This window comes from Phocoena phocoena, chromosome 3 (genome assembly GCF_963924675.1).
Source record: "Phocoena phocoena chromosome 3, mPhoPho1.1, whole genome shotgun sequence".
Classification (NCBI taxonomy): domain Eukaryota; kingdom Metazoa; phylum Chordata; class Mammalia; order Artiodactyla; family Phocoenidae; genus Phocoena; species Phocoena phocoena.
In genome coordinates, this window is record NC_089221.1 from 161,054,521 (window position 1) to 161,064,578 (window position 10,058).

A 10,058-nucleotide genomic window follows, 5' to 3' on the forward strand; every position below is an offset into this window, starting at 1 on the left:
TCACCTTGTGACCAAATGGACCTTAATTTCCCCATCTGCAAAATAAGCACAAGATGGTCAAAGAGAGAGGGTCGGGTCTTCTTTCTGCACAGTTTCCGTTCAGGACGGCTGTCGGTCGAAAGCTGAGCGTTGATGGGTGTCGACTGAGCATCTCATCTAGCGTGGGTACCTCTGTAAGTGTCCCAGCAGGGCCCCCAGTGTCTGTCCTCCTGGCCTCGAGCCCTGATCCAGCTGGGGTCTGACTCACCCCCTTGCGCGCCGCGCTGGTCGCCTGCAACCCCCGGAGGTTCCCGGGCGAGAGCGCGAGCGGGGGTTGGGCCGAGGTCGGGACCCGGAGCGGGTCCGGGGGTGTGGCACTCTGCGCTGGGGGCCCGTCTGGGCTTCCAGGGCGTAACTGCCGGGAAGGACGGAGGGTCCCGTCAGCACCTGGACCCCCCTTCCCCAGAGACCCTCCAGCATTCTTCCGCCTTTCCTGGGAACGCCCCCTCCCCAGAGATCCCATGCTCCAGGATCCCTCATCCCTTCTCCACCCCTGGCCATTTCCAGGACCCCTCCCCATGGACTCCCAGCCTTTTCCCCAGAAGCTCCGCCTCCAGGCCCCCGGCCCCTCACTCGGTACTCGATTTTTCTTGCATCCTCCACTTGCACTCCCCGCCCTCCCCCGAGCCCCCAGTATGCGCCCGACCCCAGGGACCCATGCCTCCAGAGTGCCAGCGCTAACGTGGGGGATTCCCGTCCCCGAAGAGCGCCTCCCCCGCCCCCCAGGTTCGCCCCCCAGGTTCTAACGCCTGACCTTCAGGAGGGCCTTGACTCTCCACATGGCCCCGCCCACATGGGCATGGGCTTGGGCTTGGGCTCGCCCTCCCCCGGACCCTTCCCGCCCACTTCTTACTCACACGTGCTCGCGCAGCGCCGCCTCCCGGACTGCGCAGGCTTCACTCTCGGCCTCCGCCGCGCTCGCGCGCCGCTGCACCGCGTCCAGCCGCTGCGCAGACTCCGTGGCCGCCGCCTCCCAGCGCGCCAGGGCTTCTGCGGGTGCAGGGGGCAGGATCAGGCTGGAGACCAGGCTCCTACCCCTCGCACAGCAGCTACGAATTCATAGTCTGCCTACTATTTGCGTGGTTTGTTTTATTTGAATTAAGTTTGTGTGCTGTTTGCCTGACCTTTACGTGTCATTTCCATAGCTTTTCATAGGTTTACATTACTTTTGGGAGTCTCTACACGGCGTGTGCATATTTCGTTGTATTTGCATTGTTCTCTGACATTCGCATGACCTTTGCATATTATGCGCATTTCTTTCACAAGTTTTTGCGTTCGTCTGCTTTACGTTTGCACCTGTACGTGTCATTTGCGTAGCTGGGAACCTTCTAGGCTCCTCCCACCTCTAGCCCTGCCCACCACTTTGCACCCCAACACACCTGTCAGCGCCCCGTTCTCTGCCCCCATCTGGGTCCCCTGAGCCTTGGCCTCGTCCATCTCAGTCTTCAGTGTCATCAGTTGGGTCTGAAGCCGACTCTGCGGAGTGGAGGGGAAGTGAGGGGGGCAGGGGAGAGGGGAGAAGGAGTGAATTGACCCCGCCCTTTCTAGGGGAGACTGAGACTACATTGGTGTTCCTTGAGCTTTATTTGGACCTTTGGGGGTCATGTAGTTGTAAAACACAGAAGTGGCCTCTGAAGTCTGGGGTACCGAGTGGTGACAGGTGCCTGCCTGGAAGAAGTTCTCTGTCCAGGTCATCCGGCCCCTACTCCAGGCCAACTAGATGTAGAAAAGGTTTAGCTCTGCCGACAGGATCTGGTTCCAATCCTAGCTATATCTAGACTCGCGGACTGGGGTTTCAGACCAGCACAAGCCAATCTGGTGATTGACAATTGGGTTTCAAGGGTATACTTTGTCACCTCTGTGAGACTGTTACAGTAGAAGTGGAAAATGGGGTTTTTCTTATCTACTAACAAGCCGGGAAAACAAAGGAATGAGTGAATGGCTATAGAAACAGCAAAAGCAGGTCTATAAAAGTTAAGCAATCCTAGTTTCACTTTAACTGTTACTAATCTGTAGTGCATGCAACTAGAATTGTCCTACACAAAGCTAATTCCTGAATCACTTTCTGACTCTATGTGAATTATATCCTGCACCTGGCATTCTTTTCTCCCACACTCCCTTGTAACACTCCCTTGTAGCTTTCTTCATTTCAGAGAGGAGGTCACCAGCGATAATCTTGGAGATGACCAGACCCAGTTACGGAGCTGCCTGATGTCTGCTGTGGCCGTTTTGCAATTTCCCAGAAGAAAGAAGAATGCAAGTCCATCACTTCCTTGATCCTTATCACCTACCCCAGACTACAAGCCCTGACTATAAGACTTCTCCCTATTACCCCAGAGAGGGGGGCACAGTTTTTTTGAGGTGCTAGCCTGCTGTGTTCCCTCTTTGCCTGGCAAAGAAATAAAGCTACTCTCTATTTCCTCCAAAACTCTGTCTCCGTATTTCTATTTGGTACCAGGGTACAGAGGCCGAGATTTTGGCAACAAGACATTCTGCAAAACCACTGGCCTGGCTTCCTTGGAGAATCCTCCATCGAGAGGCAGAGACAGAATTTGAACCCAGTGCAGGCTGCTCTTAACCTCGGCTACCCCAGCCCTTTCCCTTAGGCAGTCAGGAAAGGTGTAGGGATGAATTTTCAAAAGGCATGAATTTTCAAAAATTCATACACTGCCCAACCTCTGCTGCGCCTGGGACACAGGGGTACACAGTAGTTACTCAATAAATGTGAATGGTTGGGACTCTGAGGGTGATTCTCCTGCGAGGTCCAGGGCTGGGAAGGGTTAAGGAAGAGTTTGAAGGGGGTGGCAGGAGGAAAAGGGAGGACCTGGCTGGTACCTCCCCCAAGAGGCCAACTTTAGCCTCCTAATTACAGATGACATGAATGTCCCTCTCTCAAAATAGGGCTGCTGTACACTGGCTGGGAGGTGGGATGTTGAGTGGGTACCTAGGGGGAGGGTTAGCACAGGGCCACCCCAGGTGGGCTTAGGGGTCTGAGGCTTCCCTAGCCTCCACCAGTGATTTGGCAAATAGCAGAGGACAGTGACACCTTCTTGGTCAGAAGGTAAACTCAAGGCTGAACTGGCATTGTAGGAGTTGGAAGGAATTACGTGTGTATTCTTATTTGCCTCCCTCAATTGAAGAATGGCGGAAACCAAGGCACAGGGCGGGGGTGGGGAGCCCCAGGGATGTGTGTGCACCCTCTCCCCCCCATATTCTGGATTCCCCAGCCCCCCACCCTGCCCACCTACCTGGCGGCCCTCACAGGCCCTTAGGGCCTCCTCCAGCTCCTGTCGGACACCCTCGGCCTGGTTCAACTGCCTGGTCAGGGCCTCCTCGCGCTGGGCAGCCTCTGCCAGCCGGCGCCGAAGTTCCTCGACCTCGGGCTCCAGGTCTCCAGGCGGCGCCGTGGTGTTGGCCCCTGGCTCTGGGCAGCGAGGCCTCCGGGAGGCCGAGGCGGCCAGATTCCAGGCCAGCAGGGCTGCTCCAGCCGCCACCGCTGCCAGGAACACCGCGGCCCCGCACAGGGCGAACACTCGCCAGGCGCGCCCCGGCTCCGGCCCCGGCTCGGCCATGCCGCCGTCCACAGCTCTGGCCCCAGACGGCCACGAGCATTTAATTGGCACCTTGGGGCGCCAGGGACACCCACGGTTCCGCCCTGCCTGGCGGTGGCTTCGAGTTTGTTGGGAGGGGCTGGACCCACGCCAGGGGCCAGCCCAGGCTAGTGGAGCCCAGGACAGGACTGGGGGGTCCTGGATTCCAGTCTGGCATCTGCATCCCACGTGACCCTCTGAGCCTCAGTTTCTCCCTCTGTGAAGCGGAGATGACAGTAGCTCCTGCCCCGTAGGGCTTTGTGGGAATCACTTGAGCACATCTGCGCAAAGCACCCATTTGCACAGGGGGCGCTTGGCGAGGGTCTGGGGGTATATTGTCCCCATTCTGTTCATGGAATGACCAAGCCTAGAAGACGGGAGGCTACTCGAGCAATTGAGGTTGGCCTGGCTCAGGCTGCCACACTTTTTGTGGCTGGCTGTGAGGACCAGAGGGTAGACGCAAGGGTGGATCCGTCCCATCTCCCTGCCCATTCTCCACTAGGCCACCAGGGGGAGACCTTACAACGTGAATCAGATCCAGGCGCGTTCACACCGTTCCCCAGACTTCCCTCTGAGTCAAATCCTCTTCCTCCCCCTCCGCCCTCTTTCCCCTTATTTCCTCTTGGCCCGCCTCCATTTCCACCTCTTCCTCCACCCTACTCCCACTCTTTTTCTCTTCCCCCTCTATCTCCCCGTCTTACCCCTCCCCCCTTTCTAATCCCTCCCCAGCAAGACCCCTAGCAGGTCTTTGATGTCACTTCCTGCTCTTAGCTGCCTCCTGCCCTCCTCAGCGTTCTTCAGGCCAGCGCATTCCTACCCCAGGGCTGCCTGAGAGCCCTCTCCTCCCTCTTTGCCCAGTTAACAGTTCCTACCAGCTCTCCCCTGTCCACCAGTGTGTCTCCTCCTCCAGAACCCTCCCCCTTCCCCACTAACTCAGGCCCCCTTTTTTTTTTTTTTTTTTTTTTTTTTTTTTTTTTTTTGCGGTACGCGGGTCTCTCACTGTTGTGGCCTCTCCAGTTGCGGAGCACAGGCTCCGGACGCGCAGGCTCAGCGGCCATGGCTCACGGGCTTAGTTGCTCCGCAGCATATGGGATCCTCCCGGACCGGGGCACGAACCCGTGTTCCCTGCATGGGCAGGCGGACTCTCAACCACTGCGCCCCCAGGGAAGCCCTCAGGCCCCTTTTGATCAGCTCTCTCAGCTCTGCCGTCATTTTACCTGTGTGTGATTCCTGGCTGCCTCCCCCATCAGGCTGGGTGAGCCCCTAAAAAGCAAAGCCTGCACCTGCCCTGTTCACACTGCCGCCGCGTGGGCCTGGCACACAGTAGTTGTGCAGAAATGTGAGCTGAGTGAACACTATGAACTGGAATCTGTGTCCTTCCCTGACCGGCCCAGCCCCCCGCCCCCCGCCCCCCGTTCCACATTAAGAAACCAAAGCCCAGAGAGGCTAAGTCTCAGGCCAGGGACACACAGCAGCCACAGGTCACTGCCAGATTCCTGCTGAAGCTGGAATCCCCCCAACAGCCAGCCAGGGGAGAGGGGCATTTTTAGGAAGGAGAGACATTTATACCCTAGCCATTGGGTGGGAATTTAGGGGAAGAAATTGAGCAGGTCAAACCCACAATATTGGGGCAAACCTGCCCCCTCCATCAGTGAAACACAGCCCAGATATGGTGGGTGTGGGAGGCGGAGCTGTTTTGGGACTTTCCAGTAGCCCAAGCTGGGAGCTGGGGGGAAGGATGTTGAGTGGGGATGGGAAAGGACTGAGGTCATGTGAGAAAGGTCTGCTTCCTGGCAATCAAGAGAACCTGCTGGAAGCAGAGGTTTCCATTGCCTGAGCAGCTAAGAAACCCTGAGCGAGTCCAGTCACTCCTCTGGACCTCAGTTTCCTCATCTGTTAGATGGGGCTGCCGATGGGGGTGGTGGTGAAATGACTCAGTCATTGTAAAGGGACTCCATGGGAGCGCCTGCCGAGTCCCCCTGTGAGCTGGGGACACTCACAGAACTGACGGGCACCCAAGCCTCACCTTCTAGAGCCGAGGTTCTCACTGGAATTGAGTCTGCCCCCCAGGGGAAACTTGGTTATGTCTAGGGGCATTTTTTTGTTGTCACAACCTCGGGGTAAGGTGCTATGGGCCTCTAGTGGGTGGAAGCCAGGGATGCTGCTCAACGTGCTACAGTGCCCAGGGCAGGCCCCACAGCAGAGAATGGTCCAGTCCAAATGTCAAGAGTTTGGAGGCCGAGAAACCCCATTCTAGAACTTCAGAGTGGGGAGCTGGTGCTCCGAGCAGGAGGTAGAGACTAGCTGAGGCCATGAGGCAGGAAGGAACTTGACAAATCAAAATGCAGAGAAATGGTCACAGGGGGTGGAGCAAGAGGAGGTTAGGGGCTGGGGGTGGGGTCGGGGGAGCGTCAGGGGGGCCTGTGGCAGGGATGGGGTTTGGGGGTCCCTGGGAGGGCAGCGGGAGCCATGGAGGGGGGGCCCGACCATCTGGGCTCGGGACCATGGTGAAGGCAGTGCAGAATTCTGGGAATTCTGGGCAGATGCAAGGGACCTGCCCCCACCCCCAGCCACGCACAAGAAGTTGCCCGGACAATAGTCAGGATTCCAGGGGAACTCGGAGGAAGGAAGATAACAGAGGAGGAAGGAATTATGGGCCATGGGAGGATCCAAGAAAGTGGGTTGAAGGGTTTATCAGATGGTAGGCTTCAATTTTGAACACCTTCCAATTTTATTATTTTTATTTTTATTTTTAGCCATGCCACGCATCTTGCGGGATCTCAGTTCCCCAACCAAGGATTGAACCCGGGCCACGGCAGTGAAAGCTCAAAATCCTAACCACTAGGCCACCAGGGGACTCCCAGAGGCCTTCAATTTTGAGAAGCAGAGAGGCTCTCTGGAGGAGGGGGTATTGTGACACAGGCCTGTGTGTGTCTGCAGATCCAGGTTTGATCCCAGCCCTGCACTTTCTGTGGGAAGGGATTGGGAACCAGGGCAAAGTGTCCCTCACCACAGCCTCGGTTTCCTCATGGGACCGCTGCCATCAGAAGATCCCGGTGAGGAGATGAGAGCAGAACACTGCAGGCGAGCTTATGAGGGTGTAGAGTTCTTTAAGACGATCCAAATGGACAAGAGGGCTGGGGAGGCAGTGGGGTGGTGACTGCCAGAACCGCAGGGATTCCTGAGAACATTCTAGAGCAGGGAAAGCTGGATGTGGATGTCAATGGGTGTCCACCCTGGCCCGCAGGGCAGCCCCCAGATGCTTGGGGGTGACACAGTAACACTCCAAAAACTTGAGAGTAAAGTTTTCCCCCCCTAGAGGGGTGTTTACTTTTTCGGAGCCCAAAGACCCCAGAAGAAAGTGACTTTCTAGAAAAAGTGTCAGCAAGAAGCAGGTGCCCCACCTTCCACCCCCATGCCCTCCTCAGCTCTAGGGCAGCCTTGGGCCAACTCCGCTACTTCTCCATGCCCAAGGTATCCGTCCAGAGCTGCCCCATGGACCCCTTAGGCTACCCCATCCCCCCTCTCCTCCCCACAGCCGTGTTGCCATGTGGTCCCCTCAGAACGGGCCAGGTCAGGAAGCCTCAAAGGGGGAAGCAGAGAGGGAACCGGACCAGTCCAGGTTGTGGCCTAAAAGACATCAAAACAGGGACTCGGAGGCAGATACAACACGGGCTCCGCCCCCCCCCAAGCCCTGCCCCGCTCCAGGACCGCCCCACCCCACCCACTCCCTGCTCACTGGGCTCTCCCTCCCTCTCCAAGATTCTTCTCCTCGGTGCCCAGCCCTCTGCCCCGCAGGTAGGCCACCTCCCCAGACCCTGACCCATCCCCGACTCCCATCCTTTCCCAGTTTTCTTTTCCTCGGGGCTTCCCCCTCCTTACCGGCAGGCTTTCTGGGACCTCAGATCAGCAGAGCCTCGAGGACCACGACCACGACCACAGCGAACAGGACGCTCGAGCAGCTAGAAGAGTTGTTCTCAGCAGAGGCCTCACTCCCTCTTCTGGAGTAGAGATCGGGACAACTCAGGCAGCTGCCAAGCCGACTCCAGCAGCTGGAGGCTGCGCCCCTAAGAATCTCCACTCCTCCCCCACCAAGTCACTGGGGAGGAGAGCTGGCAGAGGCCACCCCATGGCTGTGACACAAGGGACAAGGCTGGGACTTAAACTTTGCCCCCTGAGCAACGGGGTTTTTCGAAGCCAAGGGGGTCGCGAGTCTTCGGGGTGGGGTGAAAGGGGAGTGGCCGGTGGGGGGGGGGGTCGTCTCGGACCTTAGTCGCTGCACCTCCGCCAAAGTGTCCTCCAGCTTCTGCTTCAAAATCTTGACCTCTCCTGGTGGGGTCGGGTACAGGATCAAGGGGCGCGTCAACACACTGACCACGCCCACTCACCTGGCTCCAACCCGGGACATGTCCCCGCCTCTAGCCCCGCCCTCATTCAACCCACGCTGGGAAACCTGGCGTGCTCCCCCCTCCCCTACTCCAAGTGGAATCTGACCCCATCCCTCCCTCCCGACCCCAACCCTGGGACCCTCCCTCCTTAGTCCTTTTCAATAACTGGCCCACCCTCCGAGCGCCGTCCGTGGAACGCTGGCCTTATGCTTTTCTCACCCTGAAGCTCGGCCACCTGTGCCTGCTCCATCTTCAGAGAATCCCTCAGCGTCACCTGCGACGCGGGGGTGGGGGTGGGGTGTGGGAAACTGGACTTCTGTCCTTGGGCGCTGGACCCCTCCTTAAGCCCTGGGATCAGAGGAGCTTGGGTCCAAACCCCCTTCAGTTTCCACTCCGACCGTCCCCTGCACCTCAGTCTCCCACCTTGAAGAGTGGCCATGACTCCCACCCTCCCAGGGCCACCGATAAGGGTGTGATCCTAGAAATGGGAGTTTTGAGGCCCTCCCCAAGAGAATTTGGAAGCTCCCCATGCCCAAACTCTAGGAGAAGTTTCCAGATCCCCCGGGGCTATTGCCCAAGAAGATTGAGAGTTTCAAGGTTCCCCCATATCAGGACACAGATGAAAATTCCAGAGTCTCTCAGGATGCAGTGGAAGTATCAAGAGCCTCTTTCTTTGGGACCTGGTGAGGTCCCGATCCCAACCCCTAGGGGGGACTTCTGCTCCATCAAGACTGGGGCCCGAGGGGAGTTTCTAGCTCCCACACACCAGTGCCCTGGAGTCTGGAGATTCCCCCATATCCTAGCAGGGATACTGAGGCCCCTGATTTGGGTGCTGTGGGGAGTTTTAAGGCCCCACCCCACACTAGCACCCTGGAGAGAGTTTAGAGGTCTCCAAACCCTGGTGGGGACATCCAGGGGGGAGTTTTAAGGTCTATCTTGATCTCCACACAGACCCTGTAAGAACCCCCCGCAAGTACAGGGCCCTCTCTAGGGGGTGAAGTGGCTTACCACCGTCTGGTTGCAGGTGGCGGCCTGGACCTCCATCTTGTGTAAGACTTCCTGGGCCTGGGTTAGCTGGTGCTGCACGTACCGAGTGAGGTTCTGACACTCCTGCTCTGCTTGGAGGCCATCCGTGCAGTGCTTGCTGTTGGCCCTGACAGCGAAGATGACCAAGGCTACAAGTAGAGCCATCAGAATCACCAGTAGCAGCAGGAAGCACAGGCACCGCGGCAGCTTGCAGCAACGCAGCACCGACTCATTCAAGTGGTCAACCATGGGCACAGGGCTGTAGTGATAAAAAGTAGGTGCCCTCCAGATCTGTCTGTAGGGAGTCTGGACGGGAGTTAGGGGAAGGCGCTGGAACCTCTTCTGGGCTGGGGCCACCCCCTTATTAGCATAGGAGCTGTGCTTACCAATGACAAGTTCCAGGAGGATCCTCTGACTTGGAGTTACTTGAATGGGGGCATCTAAAGGCAGAGCAGAGCCCAGGCTTTCTGTTTCGGTTTCCTTTTTCCCTTTCTCAGAAAAAGAGGTGGGTTGTTTCTGCCTAGTTGTGGCCTCGGGACTTTCTGGGTTGGTTGCTGGCCAGTGAGATCCTGTGGGAGGGGAGCTGGGGCTACCTGCGACACCCCATCTCAAGTCCCTGCCCTTCTCCTTTATGTTTCTGAGGGTGACAACTGCAGTTACTGAGTGTTTAGTGCCTGCCACCTTTGTGTTCATCTGTACCACGACCTGAAGAGGCCGAGGGCATTTTTGGTTCCCAAGTCCCCAGCTGGGGAAACTGAGGCTGAGAGGTGACCAGTGGACTGGGGACAGGGTCTGGGTCTGACAGAAGAGGCTGGGTTTTGAATTCAGGGGTCTCCCTGGTGACCTAGCAGGGGTTCACTTAGCATCCCTGCCCCTCCCCCCCGCCAAGGGGACCGTAGGGTGCCATGGAGAGTGTCAGAGGAGGGACCATAGCCTGCGGGAGCGGAGAGACGATCTGGATGGACCCACGAGACTAAGGCTGCAGTCCCCCTATTTGGCCACCAGAGGCTGCCCC

The 10,058-nt window shown here is 57.7% G+C and overlaps 2 protein-coding genes across 2 annotated transcripts; both read right to left on the minus strand.

Annotated features, from left to right (window-relative positions):
• Window positions 1–243: 243 nt before the first annotated feature.
• CCDC194 (coiled-coil domain containing 194) lies at window positions 244–3,611 on the minus strand. Its single transcript, XM_065875085.1, has 4 exons — window positions 3,288–3,611; window positions 1,419–1,515; window positions 897–1,029; window positions 244–394 (listed from the first exon to the last, which is right to left on the minus strand). Exons 1-4 carry the CDS (start codon window positions 3,609–3,611, stop codon window positions 244–246), a joined length of 705 nt encoding a protein of 234 aa, XP_065731157.1.
• A 3,919-nt stretch (window positions 3,612–7,530) lies between these two features.
• BST2 (bone marrow stromal cell antigen 2) lies at window positions 7,531–9,319 on the minus strand. Its single transcript, XM_065873784.1, has 4 exons — window positions 9,026–9,319; window positions 8,237–8,291; window positions 7,898–7,958; window positions 7,531–7,630 (listed from the first exon to the last, which is right to left on the minus strand). The coding sequence occupies exons 1-4, from the start codon at window positions 9,290–9,292 to the stop codon at window positions 7,531–7,533; spliced, it is 483 nt and encodes a 160-aa protein (XP_065729856.1). The 5' UTR covers window positions 9,293–9,319.
• Window positions 9,320–10,058: the final 739 nt, after the last annotated feature.